This window comes from Heterocephalus glaber, unplaced genomic scaffold (assembly GCF_053883595.1).
Source record: "Heterocephalus glaber isolate CG9 unplaced genomic scaffold, H.glaber_assembly_v1.0 deba00001429, whole genome shotgun sequence".
NCBI lineage: Eukaryota > Metazoa > Chordata > Mammalia > Rodentia > Bathyergidae > Heterocephalus > Heterocephalus glaber.
This window is the reverse complement of record NW_028258294.1, coordinates 24,156,399-24,176,741: the sequence shown is the minus strand read 5'-3', so window position 1 is coordinate 24,176,741 and position 20,343 is coordinate 24,156,399. Positions and strand designations below refer to the sequence as shown.

Sequence of the window (20,343 nt, the reverse complement as noted above, 5' to 3'; positions counted from 1 at the left end):
AAAATCCTGGAGATAGGACAGGATCAATACATATCACATATCATCATTGTTATTTCTTATTGTTGTTATTTCACTTGCAAATAAGGAGATTGAACATGTTATATCTTGAGGCCCTTATCAGCTTTAAAAGAATATGATATAAGGGAAAACATGGAATCAAAGTCTTTGTTAATAGGGAAGGGTGGAGGGGGTGAAGGAAGGGCAGGGGAATGGGGAAAAAATAAGAACTAAGATACTCATGTAAAGGTACAAGATCCCAATGAGGAATATAACTGTATTGTACACCTAAAATGTACCAATAAAATAATAAAATGAACATCTTTTATGTTCTGACTTAAAAAAAAGAATATGATATAACAAAGATTTTAAGCCGAAAGATATCTTGAAGATAATCTCCTCTGGATCCATTTTTTTATTGTATACAACAAACCACCCCAAAATTCAAAGGCTTCAAACAATTTTTATTTGTTAGCTTATGATTTTGTTGGGTAGTCATGTAGACTGAGCTCACAGCTCAGTTATCTGGCTGGGAGTTGGACCCTCCTCAATTGGGTCTAGTAGTCTGGGGGTCGCCTGGGTCTGGATAGTCTAAGATGGTTTTGTTCACATGTCTAACAGTGGAGACTGCTGTCAGCTGGACTTCTCTCTGTGTATGTTCTCACTCTCATAGACACTAGCCCAGGCTTCTTTATACATTGGCCTCAAGATTCCAAGAGGGAAAAAGCAGAAGCTGTAAAATTTCTAGAGGCCTGTGCTCAGAAGTCTCACAATTTAACTTCCATCATTTTCTGTCGGTCTAAACAAGCAGATTCCAGAGACAATGAAAGAGACCCTATCTCTTGGTGGAGCAAAGCAAAGTCACATTGCAAAGGAGTGCACCTTTAGGTAGGAGAGGAATTGTGGAAACCTTCTTTGCAAGCAGTCTAGTACATTACCCAGCACTTGTTTGCAAATGAGGCAAATAAAGCCAAGAATGTTAAATATTTGGCCAAGATCACCAGCTAGAACCTCACCCTAGTCCTGTGCTCTTTCTGCTGTCTGAAAGTAGCTCAAGAATGGGCCAGAGTTTGATTAACAGGGAGCAGAGAGATTGGGCCCAAAAGGCGGGGGAAGGGTAAAGACACAACTATCATTTACTGAGCACATTCTCAATGGTTAGTACATAATTAGTCACAGAAATAAAGATAAGGACAAAGACTTGCTCTGAATAAGGACAAACAGAAAGATGACTAGTAAAGACACAGTTGGGAAGATGAAGTGGAGAAGGAGACAGGATTCATAGCTGGAGACTGTAAAAAATAATTCAGGAAGAGGAAGCTAAGAGGAGTAATGTGTTCAGGAGGTCCTGGGATGGAATCCTAAGCACCGTGGGGCAGAGTGAAATTCTTATGAATAAAGGGCATTTGAACTTGGAACTGAGGGCTCAACCCAGCAAGAAAAGGCCTGACTTAATGTAGTCAAGTTGACCAGCCTGGGGGCAAAACAAATCAAAATTGCAGACAACAGTGCCTTGTGATATGTTGAGTCAAGCTGGACTAATTAAGCAGACATGCTGTGTACTAATAATTTACTTATATGTGTGTCATTTATAATCCTGACATTCTTCTCATTGGCTGAGGTGAACTGTATGCTAATTGGCTAGCTAAGGAAATAACAAACCAACACAGGTAAGGAAAAGCCTGCACTGGCTGGTTAGGAGCTTGATTGAATCCCATTTACAAACAAATGTCGACTCTGTGAGACTGAGGACAGCTGAGTTATAAAAACACTGTCCACAGTATTTACTTTTGGGTTCAGAACTTTTTCTTGCTAATGTCAAACTTACTTGATATTTAATGTTTTAAGTAAATTAACAAGTTGAAACCACACCAATTTTATAACTACTGTGTTCTTTTTAGTACAAGAAGCTCAGTTGACCATCATAATTTGCAAATTGTATTTTATTATATGCAATCTCTTGGATATGTAAGGTTATGAAGACAAGTGATAGTATCCCAGAGAGTTTGGGCTTTTATGTGATTCATGGTTTCTCTTCCTGGGTCATCCTTACTTCAAAAGCCAGAACTATTTCCATTTTGCTTCTTTAGTAATAGTAAACACAATGCCATTTTGACAACAAAAACTTTGAGTTTTCTGGCTATTGACTGCTTATGTTCATTCGCTGTCTTGACAGCTATCTCCAGGATCATCCTTGAAATATTTGTGCTTTAAATACTGTAAGACCGAGGGCCTTACCAAACGCTCTGAGGAGCTGACTGCAGCAAAGAACATCCGGGAAGGAACACACCGGACAAGTTGGAAAATAAAACAGACCTTTATTAGTCTGGCCAGATGGCACTCCCAAAGCAAAATAGCTTAGAGAGGCAACTGGCTCAGAGTCTGAGGCTGTTCTTATAGGGGTATGAGGGGAAAGTTAACATATAGAATTAAAGAAAAGGGGACAAAGGTTAGTGGTCGACTGTCATGTATTGATGGTCAGCAGACATTTGCAGCTTGTTCTATAGATTGTGGTGTCCGGAACATCAGTTCCGGGCAAACAAGGAGTTGAGTAGTTTACTTTGGGACTTTAGGTCTGTTACAGATTTTATCTAGTGTCCCAAAACTAACAAGCATCTTTATCCATTAACTCACATTTAATCACAATGGGGCTGGAGAAAAGGAACAAAGGTTATGCAGTCCCACAATACTACTGAATTTCTTCAAAAGTTTGCCCTCTTCACGTATCCACATGTTTATTACTGTCTGAATTTCATTTCTTATTGCCTTCCAGAAACAAATATTACCATAAACACACATACAGATTAATTATGTTTTATCTCCTCTAACCCTAACTAGAATGAGGTTTATAAGGCCTGACATTCAAAGTTTAATCAAAATAAAAGGAAAAAACCTGGGTGAAATATTTAAAACATATAAGAAAAATACTGTGCCCAGGGATTTAGCTCAGTGGTTCCACCACCTGCCTCACAAGCACGAGGTCCCAAGTTTGATCTCTGGTACCAAAAAAGAAAAAAAAAAAAAAAGAAAAATACTGTTACTATTTTACATGGAATACATTTCATTCCAATGAAAAATTTAGAACTTAAAAAAGCATGCAATTGCCAAACCACAAACATAATTACTAAACAAACATATGGGAAAGTGTTCAAACCTCCATAGTTATCGAAGAAATGTAGCATATTTTATTAAATAAAACAAAACTCAAAAGAAAAATAATTGCTGACAATTATAGGCACAGTACCATTAAAATATTAAATTAGGAAAATAAATATACTTGAAACAATAACTAGCCTTCCAAAGATGCCTCAGGTAATCTTACACATTGCTAGCATGAGTAATATTGGTACAACCCTTTTGAAAAGTATTTGGTAGTACACCCAAGGATTTAGCTCAGTGGTTCTGCTGCCTGCCTCGAAAGCACAAGGTCCCAAGTTCGATCCCCAATACCAAAAAATAAAAAGAAAGAAAAGTATTTGGTAGTATGTATAAAGAATCACAAAAAATACTTTGACATTTTGACCCAATCATTCTGAAAATATACATGATATTCATCTCAGCAAAATTTATAAGGGAAAAATCTCAATCTCCTGCACTGGGAGAATAGGAAATAAATGATGCAAAACATACTGACTTGAATATTACACATATATTTAATAATTACTCTGAAGATGAATAATGTTACAAGTATTTTGATAAAATGTTTATTTTAAAATTATATATGCATGATCTCCATTAATGGCATCTTCTATGCACTCATGTAAATCAGAAATCTAGCCATCTTCCTTGATATGTCTCTACCTCTGATTCCCAAAGTTACTCTATCACAATGAACACCTCAGGATAATAAGTCATTCTGAAGACTTTCTACTTTTCTCCATCTTCACCACCATCATCCTGGTCCAAGTAAACACTTCTCTTTCGTAGACCCTACAAGTAATCCTGACTGGTCTCCTGTGCCCCAGTGGAATCTACTCTCTACTTGTAGTTAGGATGATCCATTAAAAATGCCAATCTGCGCCGCCTGCCTCGCAAGCGAAAGGACCCGAGTTCGATCGCCGGTACCAAAAAAAAAAAAAAAAAAAAAAAACCAAAAATGCCAATCTGATGTGTCACACCTCTAATGCTTTCTAACTGCTTCACGACAAACACCAAACCACTTCACCTGACCTCTGATGCTGTGTAGTTGAGCAGCTGCCTCTTTCCTCTTCCCTGTGGTTAGTCTTCCTCTCCACTGCCACACTCCAGACACACGGCTGTTGCTCTACAGCTGATATTCTTTGCCCAGGAAGCTCTCTCCAGGGATAGCCTGTTTACTACCTTTTGCCTAATTCTTCATCTTTCATCCTTCCACCCCTGTCATCTTCTCAAGGAATCTTTTTTTTGTTTTACCAGCAATCGAACTCACAACCTTGCACTTGCAAGGCAAGTGCAGTTCTCAAGGAATCTTCACTGCTGCTTCAGACCAGATCCGATTCTTACAGGCTTTCATAGCGCCTGTTTACTTTTTTGTTTATTGCTTCCCTTACACACATCCACACTCCCACCCAAGAAGAATTTAAATTCCATGAGAGCAAGGACTTAACTTGCTCATTACTTTTTACCCAGAATTCAAATGTGTGTTGAATGAATAAATCACACAGCGCTACAGTAAGTCCCTGACTTATGAATGAGTTCCATTCCGGGAGAACATTTGTGTTTTTTGTTTTTTGTTTTTTGTTTTTTTGGTACCGGGGATCGAACTCGGGTCCTTGCACTTGCGTAGCAGGTGGCGAAACCACTGAGCTAAATCCCCGACCCGGGGAGAACATTTGTAAGTCAGGTTCGTTCATAAGTTCAACAAAGTGAGTCTTATACACCTTTGACACAAATATATGATGTAAAGCATAAAAAACCAAACACACACACAAATATAGTAAGTCCCTGGTTGTACTGTACTACTGTACACAATCACACTGTACAGTAAGCACACAACAGCACAACTGTGACAATGTCTAGCAGACATGTGAGCTACTTCCGCAATTTGTTCCCATCTACAAATGTTCCTAATGTGAGGTCTGTTCCTATCTGAAAGTTCAAAATTCAAATATTCATAAGTCAGGGACTTACTGTATTGGTTACCTAACATCTGTATTGTTATTGGATTCATGTTGCTTTCTCCTATTAGACTAGGGTAGACCCATGTCTTCCTGGCTCACTTGTTTCCAGTATCTGAACCATAGGAGGCCTTCCACCAATGTGTACTGAATAAATTTTATCATAACTACATAAAAAATACACGAGAAAAATTAAAATGAAAACATAGTGGTGGTTGTATTAGGATTGTAAAAGTCAGTTTTTTCCTCTATAAATAATATTAATATTAAAAATTACAATATAAATAATTCACAATTAAACAAGAAATAGCTCTGTGTATTATAGGACATATGTAACAAAAAAGCTAAACTTAAAAATGACTGTTTTTAATTGTTTCACATGTTTTCCTTATTCTCTAGTGTTGCCATGTCATTACATCATTTTACATAGCTGTTACAGATACAACGCTGAATTTTGTTTTTCCTGTTTCATGTTATATCATGCATATTTTTCCCAGGATTCTGCATATTATCTGCACAATTATGGTTAGCAACTATGTGATGTTCTTTTAAATTTGTGTACTTGGGGAATACTTATTTCTATAAGATATATTTCCTGGAATAGAATTCAGTGTATAAGCATTCACAGGAAAATACAGATTTCTGACTTTACTGGCCACAAGATGACAAAGAAACAGGTAATAATGGATATGTATGCAAGCATAGAATGCGTGGTTGATGTAGAGTTAGTGAGCTGTGATTATTTTTAATAGAGAGTCCATGTTACATCAAGCCTGTAAGGAAAAAAACTTATGTTTGTATTGAGTGTTCCTAAGTCAGGTAGCTTGACTGCCTTCTGAAATAAGATGGATACTTGGAGAAGCAGTGAGGTGGGGGATATTGACTTTCTGGGGAGTTAACAATTAGCGAGGTTTCCCAGAGAGTAGAGGTCATGCACAAATGTGGGATATTAGTTAGTGAGGTGATACTGGTTCTAACTTATTAGCTGCTCTATAAATGACATAATTTATGAACTTAGGTAAATCAGAAATCTAAGAGTCCTCTTCTGCCCTTAATCCTAAAGTCACTTCAAAACAGTGGACACTTGAGAGTCATTTTTATTCTCTAAATTGTGCTGAACTTTTTCTACTGTTCTTAGGTTCACCACCCTCATCCTGGAACAAGCAAACTCTTCTTTCTCCTAGACCTTACAAATAATCCTGACAGGTCTCCAGTCCATCCCCCAAGATACCCTGTTGTTTGTGAGAATTTCCCCTACTCAGGAGAAACATTAGGGACACAAGACTCTGACTCCCCTTCATTTGGTCAGTTAGAAGTAGATACCAGGGTTCTCTTTGTTCTGTTAGTAAGGGATGTAAAATAGACAGAAGTGGCCATGTGTCAGAGGGTGGCCATGGCAAAGGAGGAGGCACCAGTGCAGATTCTGTAGGCTGAACATACTGATTGCTGCCTAATGCTTTTTGAAATACATGTCTGGGCAGGATGACCTCTGGCTTCCTTCTTGAATATTTTCATGAAAACAGAAGTATCATAGCCCCAGGCAGGAAGATGAGTTATAGCCATCTCAGTTCATTGCCTTTAACCCTAGAGTGGCCATGCTGCAGACAGTTTGCTTACCATTTTCCTTGCAATACAAAGAGCCTAACACTTGAGCTTTACAGCAGACCCTAGATAAAGAATTATATCTGCTAAGTAAGCCATCAGAACTGAGCAAGCTTAGTGTTTTCATCAGTACTATAAGAAAGCAACCACTGTATGTTACCCCCAGCCTCACCTTGTTATCATGTTCTTTAAACATCCCTTTCTGCTCTTTTGCCTCCATCCAGGGACATGTCCTTCTGGGTGATGCACCTCTCATTTCCAAACAGTTCTGGATTTCCTCTTGAAATTGAGCAAAATTATCTACTTTGAAAAAAATAATAAATCACAGTTGGTTGAGTTAATTGAGGACTTAAAGCAGCATTTCATCTGAGAGAGGCCTAAGTAGGAACAAGTAAAAGAAAAGGAGAAAAAAAGGCACGGCAGGGTTTCAGGCCTGGTATTCTGAAAGTGTCAGATGGACACACTTGTGTTCTGGATGGCCTTTCCTGTGGATCTCAAATTTCACTGACCCATATAACGTAAGCCTTAACTTTGCAATCATTCATGAGCTTTTGTGTCTTTGTTTAAAGAACTCCATTATCTAAGACCATTACATGCAACAATGTCTTTTCTGCATGTTAGCTTTTATCTTTGACCACTGGGTAGATAAGTAAAAATCCCAACTCTTGTATCCACTGTTCAATTCTGTCTGCATGGGGCCTAAATAAACATTTAATTGATGAACAGTACTCATTCAGTAAACATTTAATGGATTAATGAATGAGTAATCCAAAGAATACTCTGGTTTCTACATGTCATTAGAACATCTATCATTTAGTTGCATTATTAGGTCAGGTTTAGTACATTGCCCAACTGGGTTTGTTGTCATTGACTTGATGATTATTTTAACTACTGGCAAAAAGTTTTAGGTTATTATTGTATACAGAATCCACCTAAAATATATACACAGTGGTTAAAAGGAAATTCTGACTGAAGCCAATTTTTTCCTAGTTTATGCTGTTTATGCTGTTCTTCCATCAAGTAAAGTTTAGCCACTCTCATGAGCTTGTACTAGATAGGAATGAATTTGAAGAATGCATTGATACTTTTGTTTTATTTCAGCAAACTTCAGAAGACAAAGAGGGATATCAGATGGCTTCAAGGAGTGACTGGTGAATGGTTTGAAGAAATTCAAAGAAAAAAGTTTTGCAATGAAACAGATGTTAGTCAAATGTTCAAACAACCACTGATGTACAGGCTAAGGAAGGAGATGGCAAAAAAGGGTGAGAAAATTTAATTTAGATTTAAAATTTTTTTCTTTAACTTGTGGAATACCCGGGTAGATAATGATTCAGGGGGTCTCTAGTTTAAACAATCCATATTTAGGACAATTATAAGGCACAAAAATTTTATAACATAATATGCACCTCAAAGAGTGAAATGAAATTTTACTGAAATAATCTCTTAGGGGGTATGTTTTTAGAATCAGGAAAAATAAAATAGTGTTTAAAAATGTAAAATTGGTAGCAGAAAAAAGGCCTGGTTTCATATTGCCATTTGGTTTCTATGCCTGAGTCTTTTCACGTTACTGATTCTCTATAAACCTCAATTTTCTAATCTCTAAATAAAATATAATACCCACCACATAGCATGGTTCTGAGAATTCAGTAAAACAATGTGTATGAAATATTAACCTGCAGCATAGTAATTTGAAACACTTAAGTGACATAGTGATGAAAAAGGAGGGGGAAGCAGAGAAGAGGGGTGCAGAAGGGGGACAGTAAATGTGGAAGGAGTTGCTGTCCTTCTGGAGCTTTGGTAAACCCCATAGATGAGTTTTAATAAATGCCTTCTATGGACATTCTCACTGTGTGACTATCAGCATATTACTTCACTTCACCAATTATTTTAATCTATAAGGATGGCAAACCCTGCTTTCACAGGAACATTGTGAAAACAACAAAGTACATGAGAAATTATAAACTATGCAAACAATACAGTAACTTTTTTGATAGTCATGTTTTTGCATATGTTACTAACAGTAGTAATATCATGAAACATCTAACAATATTTCTAAATTTATTATATTAACAATATCGTGCAACTACCATACTAGACTATCTAAAAAGATTCAGAGTTCAGATTTTTAGATTAGCCCTAATATGCAATAATGACTTGGCCCTCACTTTGAATTCATTTACCATTTATAAAATCAGCATATCTAAGTATAATATGTATTATGATCTTTGTATATGTGGACAGTGTCTTCAAATTTTTAGTACTCATATATTAAAGAAAGTTTTGTGTTATTATCTGTTTCTTTTGTAAGAATCTTTTTAGTTTATGTATTGTACTCTTAAGTAACTACTTTTAAGATAACAATACAGTGTATTAACTATTATTATTTTGTTATGAAATTTTATTTTTGCATAACAGAAAAATAAAGACAAAAAACAAAGTTACCTATACAAATATAATACATATGTGTTATAAGTATTATCTTATATAAACCATCTATATTATAAATACATATATACTGAGATAGATTTTGGGAAGGAAGAAAGAATCCTGTAAATTGTTTAATTTCCTTTACTTTCTTTGACATAAAAGAGTTACATAGTACTGGTCCCCATGGTTTTAAAGTGGTAGAAATAAAAATTTCTGAAAGATAGGTTGGTTCAGCAAGGTGAGAATTGCCTGGGTCCCCTGGCTGGCTTGCATGTGTGTTGGACATCCATGGGGAGACAGCTGGTGGGAAGCAAGGGATCATCTACAGAATTATGATCCATGGTACACACTGAAAGATACAGTATGGACACCAGTGGGGATTTCCTCGGCTCAGCAGACCCATCAGGGGCACAGGATTCTGATAGGGAGCTTTGTCTGCCCTTCCTTCTCAAGATCTTCTGGGTGGATACGTCTTCTGTTTCTGGACTGCACAGAGGGAGAGAGGGAAGCGAGAGCCAAGGTTCATTCTTTCAAGTATGTTTATCTGGAAAAATCTTAATGATGCAAAAATTTTACAATTTTTTTTTAGATCCTATGGAATTACAAACATCAAGATCTAATAATGTAACTAATCGAAAAACCCCAACATCTGTTCCTTCTCAGCTGAGCTTCAGATCATCATTCACTTCCCTGTTTTCATTCAGAAAACCTGGGAGAGACTCTTTAAAGCTTCAATCACTGGGACAGAAAGGGTGAGTTAAATTCAGATCATGTGACAGCTTCTTTGTCATCTGACAGTAGAGGCCGATTGCCAGTTTTGTGTTCAGAATGCTTTATGTTTCTTCTTAGAATTTCAATTCAGACAGTAACAAAGGAAACAGGGCTTAGCTCGCATAGTGGCAAAGTTCTTGGGAAACTGAAACTTGATTCACCTCAACTCCCAAATTTTAACCAGCTACAGATGTACTTGGTGCATAATGGGTTAAGTATTGGGAAATAGTTATTAGCAATTGTTCCACAGCTCCAAGAGAAAGCATAGTCTCTTCTTGAGCTGGAAAGATCCATTTAAATCAAAGCTACACCTTTAGGGAATATGTGTGTCCTTGGTCATAAAGGAGTTGGATTTGGACCAGATGAAAGTAAATATAAGAAAAAGAGTAGAAAAAAACAGAATTCTAAAACATAGAAGAAAAAGCATGTTGGTTACCAGAAATATTGACAGCAGCCATTCCCATGTGGTTGTCCAGAATTTAAATATAAGTTGAAGTGGAGAAAGTTTTTGGAACACTGGAGGCATGGTACCAGATGGTTCCTGGTTTAGAACCACATAATCAGTTTACCTGAACTCATAATGTCAGATTGCTTTGAGAAAAACAAGCAAGACTATGCTGATGGGTGTTTGAGCTGATTACTAAATATTTTCCTCAAGTCTTCCCTGTCTTCCCGGTTGCAAAAGCTTCCCACCCTCTCAAGGTGTTGGCTTGGCACGTGATGCATTCTGCGTGCCGTCACACCATTAGTGCATTGCAGTGTTAAATAAAAAGTGTTGGAGGTCACTGTTGCCGAAAAGCAAGAGGCAGAGCGTGTGATGAGGCACCCAGGCTTAGCAGAAGACTGTCTTCCTCTCTTGGGTGGATGAAAGAATTTTTACTTTCAGCTTTATCCTGGGGCTCTTTTTGTCTGATGAGATCATGAAGAGTTGAGCAAAATGTAGATTTACATGACTGTCCTTGCCAGAGTCACTTGTCAGGAAACACTCTTCTAATAGGTGAGTTGCCTTTCTTTGTAAAAATGTTTAAGATATTAGTAATTCTGTCATTTGGGGAATTTGAAATTGAAGAGTATTTCCTACATAGAAAATATTTTTTTAAAGAGAAGTGAATATTGGCGCCAGGGATTTACCTCAGTGGTTCCGCCGCCTGCCCCCCAAGCGCAAGAACCGGAGTTCGATCCCCGGTACCAAAAAAAAAAAAAAGAGAGAGAGAAAAGAATATTCCCAGTTTGTGGTATTGCTAGGATTTATAATGTAATTTGTATTAAAAGTGATTTTCTTTACAGCAGAGATCAATATAGACTCATAATCTAACATTAATAAACTAGGAAAAGTTAAGAAACCTGTTAATTCCAGGTGCAAGTTATTTCCAAGGTCATATTGCAAGTTCCTGCATTATGTGTTTTGGCTGTAGGTCAGATTGGAAAAAAAAATTAAAACTTGCAAAATTCTGTTTAGCAAATATTCTTTGATACTTATGAGTTATTCTCTTTTAAACAAACTGAAACATACAACACAGCATGCAGAAGTGAAACTAATTCATTATTTCATTAAGTAAATTTCACAAGTGTCCAGCAGTTTTCAGAATTTATTATCTTTAAATATATTTTACTTGGTGGAAGGGTGAATTTTTCTATTTTATTATTAGTTGGTGTTGTTAATCTCTTGCTGTGCCTAATTTATAAATTAAACTGTCATAGGTATGTATGTTTAGAGAAAAACATAATATATAAGGTTTTGGTTTTACTCGTGGTTTCTGGCATCCAACGGGATCTTGGAATGTGTCTCCCTTCCCTAGGATATGGGGAAATTATAGTATATAGTATCCTGAAGCTTTGATTTCCTGCTTTCAATAGATAAAAACCCATGGGAATACCATGACCTTGTGAATTTATTAAAAGGCAAAAAGATTCACGCATGATTTCTTCCTCCTCCCATCCTTATACTATACTCAAATTATCCCATTAAGGGTTTAATGCTATTTGTGAATGATTGGCCTGACCCAAACTCCAGGAAACAAGAAAACTATTTTCCATTTGTGTTTTTTGTATTGCTCACCAAAAAAACCTCAAGAAAAGTCTACATATATGGCCTCTAGCTTTCTTCCCTCCCTAACATTTTACTGTAGGTGATGTTTCCTCACATCATCTTATGGGTTAGCTGGTAGATATAACCTATGGCTCCACCACTGAATTTCAGTAATTTATGTCTCACACATTCCCTCCCTGTAGTTCAGAAAATATCCAGTAATGTACAGCATGAGCTTATAGATGCAATCTTTGTGGCTGCGAAGTAGAACTGCATATTTCCTTTCTGGGTCCAAGCCCTAGTTATTCCAGGGTTGCCCTCCTCCCACCACAAAGAGGTGATGTGCCTTGCTGTTCTCTGGCCTGTGTTCCAACATGCTCCACTGGGAAGCCTCTCCCTCAAGGGAGCCATTCACCCTGATATGCACACCTTCTCCAAGCTGTGCAGCCACATGCCACTGGTTGTTAATGGTAATTTTAGGGATGTATATCTCTTTCCTTAACTCCTTCCCTTGTGATAGTCCCCAGCCTAGGCAAAGTGAAAGTACAAGAAAACGAATTCATAAGGCACATGAATAGCATGTACAATTAAACTTAAAGTCCTATTTCCTTTGAGGATTATCACAAGGCTTAACATATGGTGTTTCTCACTACATAGTTGTGACAAGAGTGACAACTACCATCTTGGAGTAAGAGTATGCATGCACCATATCCTGTTCCTTTAAAATGATTTCTTCCCTTCATATGCAAAGAGCAGAGCACTTTGGTGATCCACCTAGCTGCTCTTCAGGCATGCCCCAATTTGCCTGATACACAGGGTGTGAACAGCTGCAGCCTCCCTCACGCAAGCAGAAAGTCAAATTCCATTTTGGAAAGTTCAAAACCAGATCATATATTTCTCCTTGATTCATATTCTCTCTCTCTCTCTCTCTCTCTCTCTCTCTCTCTCTCTCTCTCTCTCTCTCTCTGTGTGTGTGTGTGTGTGTGTGTGTGTGTGTGTGTGTTTTCATTGTTGATTTTTCAATAGAAAAGTGACATAATCAGATTTTCATTTTAGAAAGATAACTTCAACTCATTGGTTTTCAATCAGGGGCAATTTTGTGCCCTAAAGGACATTCGACAATGTTTTAAAATGTTTTTGTTTTTCACAAATGAAGTGGGGATAGAGGCCAGAAATACTTATAACATCCTACAATGCACAGAACAGATGCCTACAAAAAGAAAGAAATGTCAACAGTGCTGAGACTGAAGACCTGCTCTCCATCTTTAGCCCAGGAAGATTTGAGGGAGCAAAATTTAAGTCAGAAAGACCAGGTAAGAGGCTGCTGAGATAGGGAAGACAAAAATGTGCACATAGAGCCAAGCATGATGGCACATGCCTGTAATCCCAGAAGTATGGCAAGCTAAAGCAGGAAGATTGCAAGTTCCAGTCCAGCCTGGGCAACACAGCAACTTACCAAGACCCTGTCTCAAAATAAGAAATTTAAAGAGGGCCAGACTGGGAATGTAGTACAATTCAAAGGCCCTGGATTCAGTTCCCAGTACTGAAAAAAAAGAGAGATTTGTGCAAAATTAGAATGCTGAATCACAAGAACCTAGCAATTGGATATGATGAATGAGGAAGAAAAAGGATAGGAGAAGAACCTTCTTCCACCCTGTCTTGGGAAAGTAGGTGAATAATCATAAGTTCACAGGAAGAACAGATGTGATGAGAATAATTCATTTAACCAACAAAACTGCATAAGAATACACAAGAAGCACAAGGACAAAACAGGCCTTGCCTTCAGTCTGGCTTCAGTCTTATGTGGGCACCAAAAAGGACATAGAGAAGCATGAGAGAATAATACTGCAATGAAGAAGATCTGCATGCCATGGGGACTCATATGAAGTGTCTATATCTTAGACCAAGTCCTGGTAAGTCTCCTGGAGAAAATGACATTTATAATGATTCTTCAAGCATGAGACAGTTATCCAGGCAAAGAGCTGGTAAGAAAGTGTTTCAGGCCAAGAAACAATATATGCAGAAACTCAGATGTCTATCAAATTCCCTCTGGCAGATGAGACATAGGAAAGTGAGATTTGAGGCAGGAAAGTATGCAGGGATTAGATCATGGAGGGGCTTAAGAATGCACAAAAGAATTTCAATGTTCACCCAAGAGCATGCAGAAGTCTGTAGGAAAGTGGCATAATTCTGATTGTACTGATCATTCTGGCTAAAGTTTAGAGAATGGATTGGATTGGGACAAAAGTGGAAATTGAAGGACAGTTGGGGACTATTGCAGTCAAAAGGACAAGATGATAAAAGTCTTAGCTAGGGTAAAGGTAGGGAGATGTGGCGATGAGGATGGATTTGAGAGGGATTTCTGGGTTGAGTCAATAGGATCTGTTGACTGGATTGGAAGGAGTGAGATAGAAGGAAGATGTTGAGTCCATTTCAGACTTGAAAGATCGAAATTGTTTGTGGTCATCCACATGGAACTTCTTGGTGGAAAAATGTATTCCACCAACACTTGGGGAAAATTACCCAGGATTCTGGTTAGAAAAGAATATTCTTAAACCCTATCCTACTATATTACATGGGAAGTTCTGAATGGTATCTGCAAAGATTATGGAAAGAAGAGAGAATGATGGAGACAGAATTAACTTGAGAAGTCTAGAGTACAGACCTCTAAGGAATGAAGTGTGTGGAAATGAGGTTGGATGAGGGCTCACGAGATAAAAGCCTTATGTCCTGATAAGATTTTATATACTTCCTTGTAAGATTTTTAGGCAGAGGATTGAAAAGCTCTAATTTGCATGTTACACAGATCTTCTATTAGTTGTGTGAAGGATGGGAGTCTGGAAGATAAATTGAAGGCGGAGAAGTGGAGATATTTGTTAGAGATCTCTAAAACATGGCAGTAATGGAACTTAGGAGTAAATACAGATGAGGCATCTTTGTAACCATTTAAAAGGCCAAGTCTTGGGAGTTTTTACCAGTATAACCTTCATGATACCACTAATGCTTTCATTCATTCTGCAAGCAGAAGTATTAGCATCAGAAACATAAATTAGCTTATGGAGGGCCTGGACTGGGTGCAGAGTCTCTGGGCTTCCAAGGCACCTGAGTCCTATCCACTCCTATCAAAGTCCACAGTGGTATACAGCCATGCACACCCTCAGGTGAGTGTGCACCCCTCCACTCACTGCATACCCTTGCACTTGGTGGTCCTCTGTACCAACTGTGTTTCAGGCATTGTCTAGTCCTTTAGCTGCATCTTCCACTCACCTGCCATTCTCAGAAACTTGCCCCTGCTGCCCTTACTGCAGATCAGATTGGGGGCCTGCTGAGCTGGTGAGAGTTGGGCTGTGGGGATGTGCTGTGAGGACTGCAGCCTCCCAGGGTTCTGAACAGAATCTGCACAACCTGGCATATACTCTTGGCTCCGGGCAAATTGCCTCACTTGCTGTTTCCCACCATCCTTGTGAAGCTTCTATCTCCAACCCTTTGCTCATGCTGTTCTTTAGCCTCTGTACCAGTTCTCTGCTACCTTCTCCCTTTTGCCTTCCCTGCTTATCCTCAGAAGTGCTTTCCCCTCTGCATTTTCAGTGCATCTTACTTATATCTCTCTCCTGACTTTATCAAATCTTGGCTTGTATTTTGTCTCTGTAGGTATCTAATCTTTCCTATTATTAAAAACTCTCAGAAAATCAGTCCCTACCTCAGTCATATTTGTTTCCTCTAAGAAGCTCAAAGTAGTCCATATGTATGTATGAGGACTCCAGACTTAATATTCATGAAGAGGAATAAAAATACGAGCATCACTATCCCCAAAACCAAAATCCATAATGCTCCAAGATCCAAAATTTTGAGTGCTGACATGACCCTACAAATGGAAACTTCTGTATCTGACTTCTCAAAAGGCAGGGACACTAAAAATGTTGTGTAAAATTTCCTTCAGATTATATGTATATGATGAATGAATGAACTTCTTGTCTAGATCTGGGTCCCATCCCCATGATGTCTCATTAGTTTTATGGCCATATTCTAATTTTTTAAAAAAACCAAAAAACCTGAAATTCAGAGCACCTTTGGTTCCAAGCTTTTCTGGCAAGGAATATTCAGCCTGTATTTAACTTCCAGATATTATTAATAGAGCTAGCACTTCATAGTAATGTGAAAAAATCCATAGTATTGATTTAAATTTTTGTTTAAAATCTGAGCTAAACTGAGCCAGGCATGGTGGTGCCTCCCTGTAATCCCAGCACTTGGCAGGCTGAGGCAGAAGATGGCTGTGAGTTCAAGGCTAGCCTGAGCTACATAGCAAGACCCTGTCTCAAAAAAAGAAATTTAAAAAATCTGAGCCAAACTACCAAATATATGTGGATATCTTTAAGATGTAAAATTATTTGGCCTCCAGATTTTATGCTTTCATGAATCCCAAAGCTTCTAGGGGTGTGAAAGAAGAACAGCTGTCCCTTGGCTCTTTTGACTGCTCCAACCTAGAGTCCCAATTTGTTGCATACTTTATTCCCCTTGCTGTTCTTTGATGGAAATGATCTGATTTCATAAAGAGCTCTGAGTCACTAGATCTATATTAATCCTGAATCAGAATTCAGGCAGAGTACATCTTGGCAGAAAATCAGAGATTTAAAAGATCAACATCTATCTCCATTTTGGGTTTAGGTCTTATAAATTTTTTACCTTCTCACTTAATTTTCGAGAAGCAACATAAATAGTAAAAGTATACTTGTTCATCTTTAAGATAATTTCATAACAAGTCAGGCATGTTTATAAAAATAATCACCCTGAAGTAATTTTATGGTGTTTGCTTTTTAAACAATTATGGATTAAGACTGGTCCTGACCTATTTGATCTTTAAAATAAAAATGTACAAAAATAGAAAACGTTTTCCGTTTGCAGGAAGAGTCAGTGTGCCATACTGGTGAAGGAGGGTTGTGGATTCAGGTAGCCTCTGCCCAAGTTCTACGCCATCTACTAATTGTGTTCCTTAAACTGTCCATTATGGTTTGTGTTTAGATGTCCCCTCAAAGCCTCATTCGGATGAGGTAGGACTTTCTTTTTCAGAGGTAGCTGAATCTGGAATGTGTGATGCTGGAGTTAAGGGCCTGTGATTACTAAACCACTTACTTGTTAGTGATTAGTTTGGTATCACTCTAATCCTGGTAACCTGAATAAGATAAAAGAAGCAGAAAGATCCTGTTAAACTCCCTTGTTGCCTTTGCTACCTTGTGTGTGCCATGTTGCTTCTCCCCTGTGATGTCTGTTTGCCATCCCTGTCTTGGAGCCTGCCGACTATGGACTGAAACCTCTACTAACTGTCAGCCAAATAAACCCCTTCCCCTTCAACTTTGGATGTCAGGTATTTTGTCTCAGCAAGGAGAGAAAAGTAACTAACACACTGTGTATTTTAATTTTCATATGCCTCCATTGTCTTATCTATAAAATGGGAGCAGACATAATATCCACCTTATTAGGAACAAAGTATCAAAGAGTTACCTGGCAGGAGAGCATGAGAACAGTGCCTATCACATAGTAAACACTCAACACATGTAATTATGTTGTTATTAGGTTTTTATGCTGTGTTCAAATACAAATCCACTCTTACAGAATTCTTCTTGGCTGCCTGAGTGGCAAAGATTTAAAATATTATTCTAAGCCATCATAGGAAATGGCTTCTGAAATTTTGTCCAACAATGCACTAACCAAGAAATGTCTTTCTAACAAAACATTAGAAATATATCTTATCAAGACATGAAAAATAAAAGTGCTGTTGATATTCCTCTGGGTAAAAGTCAAGCTCTTCAAAGAAATTATTTCAAATTCTGTCCACAGGTGTGATGGCCAGGAAGAACCTCCTGTGTCTGTGAGGGGAACCACTGTGGTAAGTAGCTAGAGAATTAAGATTATACTAAGAAATTCAGAATCTAGGCCACTGCGTTTCCTCTTGCATGGTGCCCACCCTCATACTGTAGGGTATATTTCTTTTCCCACTTTTATTTGGCCCAAACTCACTCTGGAGAGCTTGTTTCTTTTCCTACCTTTAATCAAACTTTGCTACAGAGAGAGAGAGAGAAAGAGAGAGAGAGAGAGAAATTCAGAATCTGTAAGCCCAGGTTGGCTGCCTATTTAAATAGGAATCCCATAGGCTTAGTTTTAAATTTACTTTAGAAGCTAAGACTGCTGCTTGGGAGTTTCATTCTCAGTTGTGGTGACTTCCAATTGGTTTTGGTACTGGAAGGCTCAAACACTAGGCTCTGCCAGGAAGGAGTGAGGCCACCATGTTTCCACTCATACCATTGGCAGTATCTCTGATAATGTACTGTGCATCCCTCCTGTACAGTCCTAAGGAGTTACACAGAGGAAAAGGAAGAAGAAGCCACAGGCAGTTTCATAAACTGGCATGAGTCTGGACTGGACCTTTTCCTCGCTGATATTCAAAAAGGAATATCAACTCAGATGTGAGGTGTGCTTGGCTGGAACATGTTTGCCTGAGGGGATTGACCCAGCATGACCTTCTCTCACCAAAGGCTTAAATTTAGATGTACCACCATGCTAACATGCTCATGAGATTGAGTCGCTTTCTAATTCTGCTTTTTCTGGGTCATAACTTCTGATCTATGCACACTTGTGTCTTTCTATATACTTGTGTATATACTTTCTATATACTTGTGTCATTTGGAAATGAAAGAAAGATAGGCTTTGGGAGCCATGCAAGAGTGGAGGAGGGGAGATGCATTTTTCAACTTTTTGTGGCTTTAATACCTAATTTCTCTCTCTCTTTCTCCCAGCCCCCTCACGGAATAGAATGCTTTTTGAGGAGTGCATATAAATAGAGAGGTTCTTTATATCAAAAACAAAAGTGGCCCTCCTTTCTTTTTTTTTTTTTCTTTTTTTTTTTCCTTAAGTTCTTTTGTTGGTACATGTTAGGTATATAATATGTTTACATTTATCATTGGGTGTTTGTACCTGTACATGATGTTTCTTTTTTGTGTGTGTATTAAATTCTTTTATTGGTACATTGTAGGTATACAACACAATTACATTTCTCATTGGGAATTGTACCTTTACATAATGCATCTTGGTTCTTATTTTTTTCCCACTCCTAGCCCTCCCTTCACACCTTCCACCATTCCGTATTTACAAAGACTTTATTTCCATTTTTTCCATTTCTCATCATTTTTTCCTTTCCCTTCTTTCTTTTCCCCTGCCCCTCCCACTACCCCTACCCCTTTGGACCTTTTCTTCCTATTTTACATTATTGATTATTCATTCTAATAATTGGTGCATTTTAGGTATACAATATAATGACATTCATCATTGGAAATTTGCACCTTTACATAGTTTCTCTTGGTTCTTATTTTTCACCCTTGCCCAGCCCTCCCTTCAACCCCTCCAGTCCTCCCTATTTACAAAGATTTTGTTCCTATTTTTCCATTTTCTCATAGTAATCCCATTCCCTTCTATCCTTTCCCCTACCCCTCCCACTTCCTTCCCCTTTGCCCCTTTTCTTCCTATTTCACATTACCTATTATACATTTCGTCCTTATTTACACTTTCAGTTTCTCACACCAGAGAAACTATTCTGTATTTACACATGTGTGTCCTATTTATTTCACTTAAGAGTATTGCCTCAATGTGCATCCACTTAGCTATAAATGTCTCCAATTTCTCATTTTTTATGGCTGAGTAGTACTCCATTTTATAAAAAAAAACCACATTTTCTTTATCCAGTCTCCAGTTGATGGGCATTTGGGCTGTTTCCAAGTTTTAGCTATTACAAACTGCGCTGCTATGAACATGGGTGCACATATATCACTGTGGTATGATTCTTTTAATTCTTTGGGGAATGCTGGTGGGAGTGTAGACTGATGTAACTACTGTGGAAATCAGTATGGAGATACCTCAAAGAACTAGGACTGGAAGTCCCATTTGACCCCGCTATTCCATTACATGATGTTTCTTGGTTCTTATTTTTTCCCCATTACCTGTGACCCTCCTTTCTTCTTCCTAGTAATGCCACTTTGTTTCTGGATAATAGGACTGAACCCTGTTTCTCTCCTTTATCCACTTCCACCTCAGTCATGACACTAGTACCAATGACTGCTAACTCTAACGGAGAATGTATTATAATACAAGTGCTTGACACCAATCATGTCATTTAACTGAAAAAAAAATCTATGAACTAGGTACTACCTACTTTCCTTCATTTTAAAGAGGAAGAAGCTAAAGTTTAGAAAATGTAAAGATCAGGCTGGGGATTTAGCTCAGTGGTTCCACCAACTGCCTTGCAAGCGCAAGGACCTGAGTTAGAGCCCCCGGTACCAAAAAAACAAAAACAGAAAATGTAAAGATCATGCTGAAGGTCTCAGTAGTAAATGGTAGAGTCAGGGTGAGAAAATCTGGGTTCCCATGACTTTA

General features: G+C 38.1%; 1 protein-coding gene across 8 annotated transcripts in view; it reads left to right on the top strand.

Moving 5' to 3' along the window:
• Window positions 1-20,343, top strand: part of Exph5 (exophilin 5) — a 93,457-nt gene that overhangs the window by 60,260 nt on the left and 12,854 nt on the right. For 5 of the 8 annotated variants that reach the window (XM_087212353.1, XM_004856514.3, XM_021237749.2 and 2 more), the window contains exons 2-4: window positions 7,797-7,957; window positions 9,712-9,874; window positions 17,758-17,806. In XM_087212353.1, coding sequence (XP_087068479.1) covers window positions 7,906-7,957; window positions 9,712-9,874; window positions 17,758-17,806 — 264 coding nt within the window. In that variant the 5' untranslated portion in view covers window positions 7,797-7,905. Of the gene's footprint in view, window positions 1-5,474; window positions 7,214-7,796; window positions 7,958-9,711; window positions 9,875-9,897; window positions 10,891-12,948; window positions 13,836-17,757; window positions 17,807-20,343 lie in introns of those variants that run through there. The other 3 variants (XM_087212354.1, XM_087212355.1, XM_087212356.1) reach the window with 3 other exon arrangements.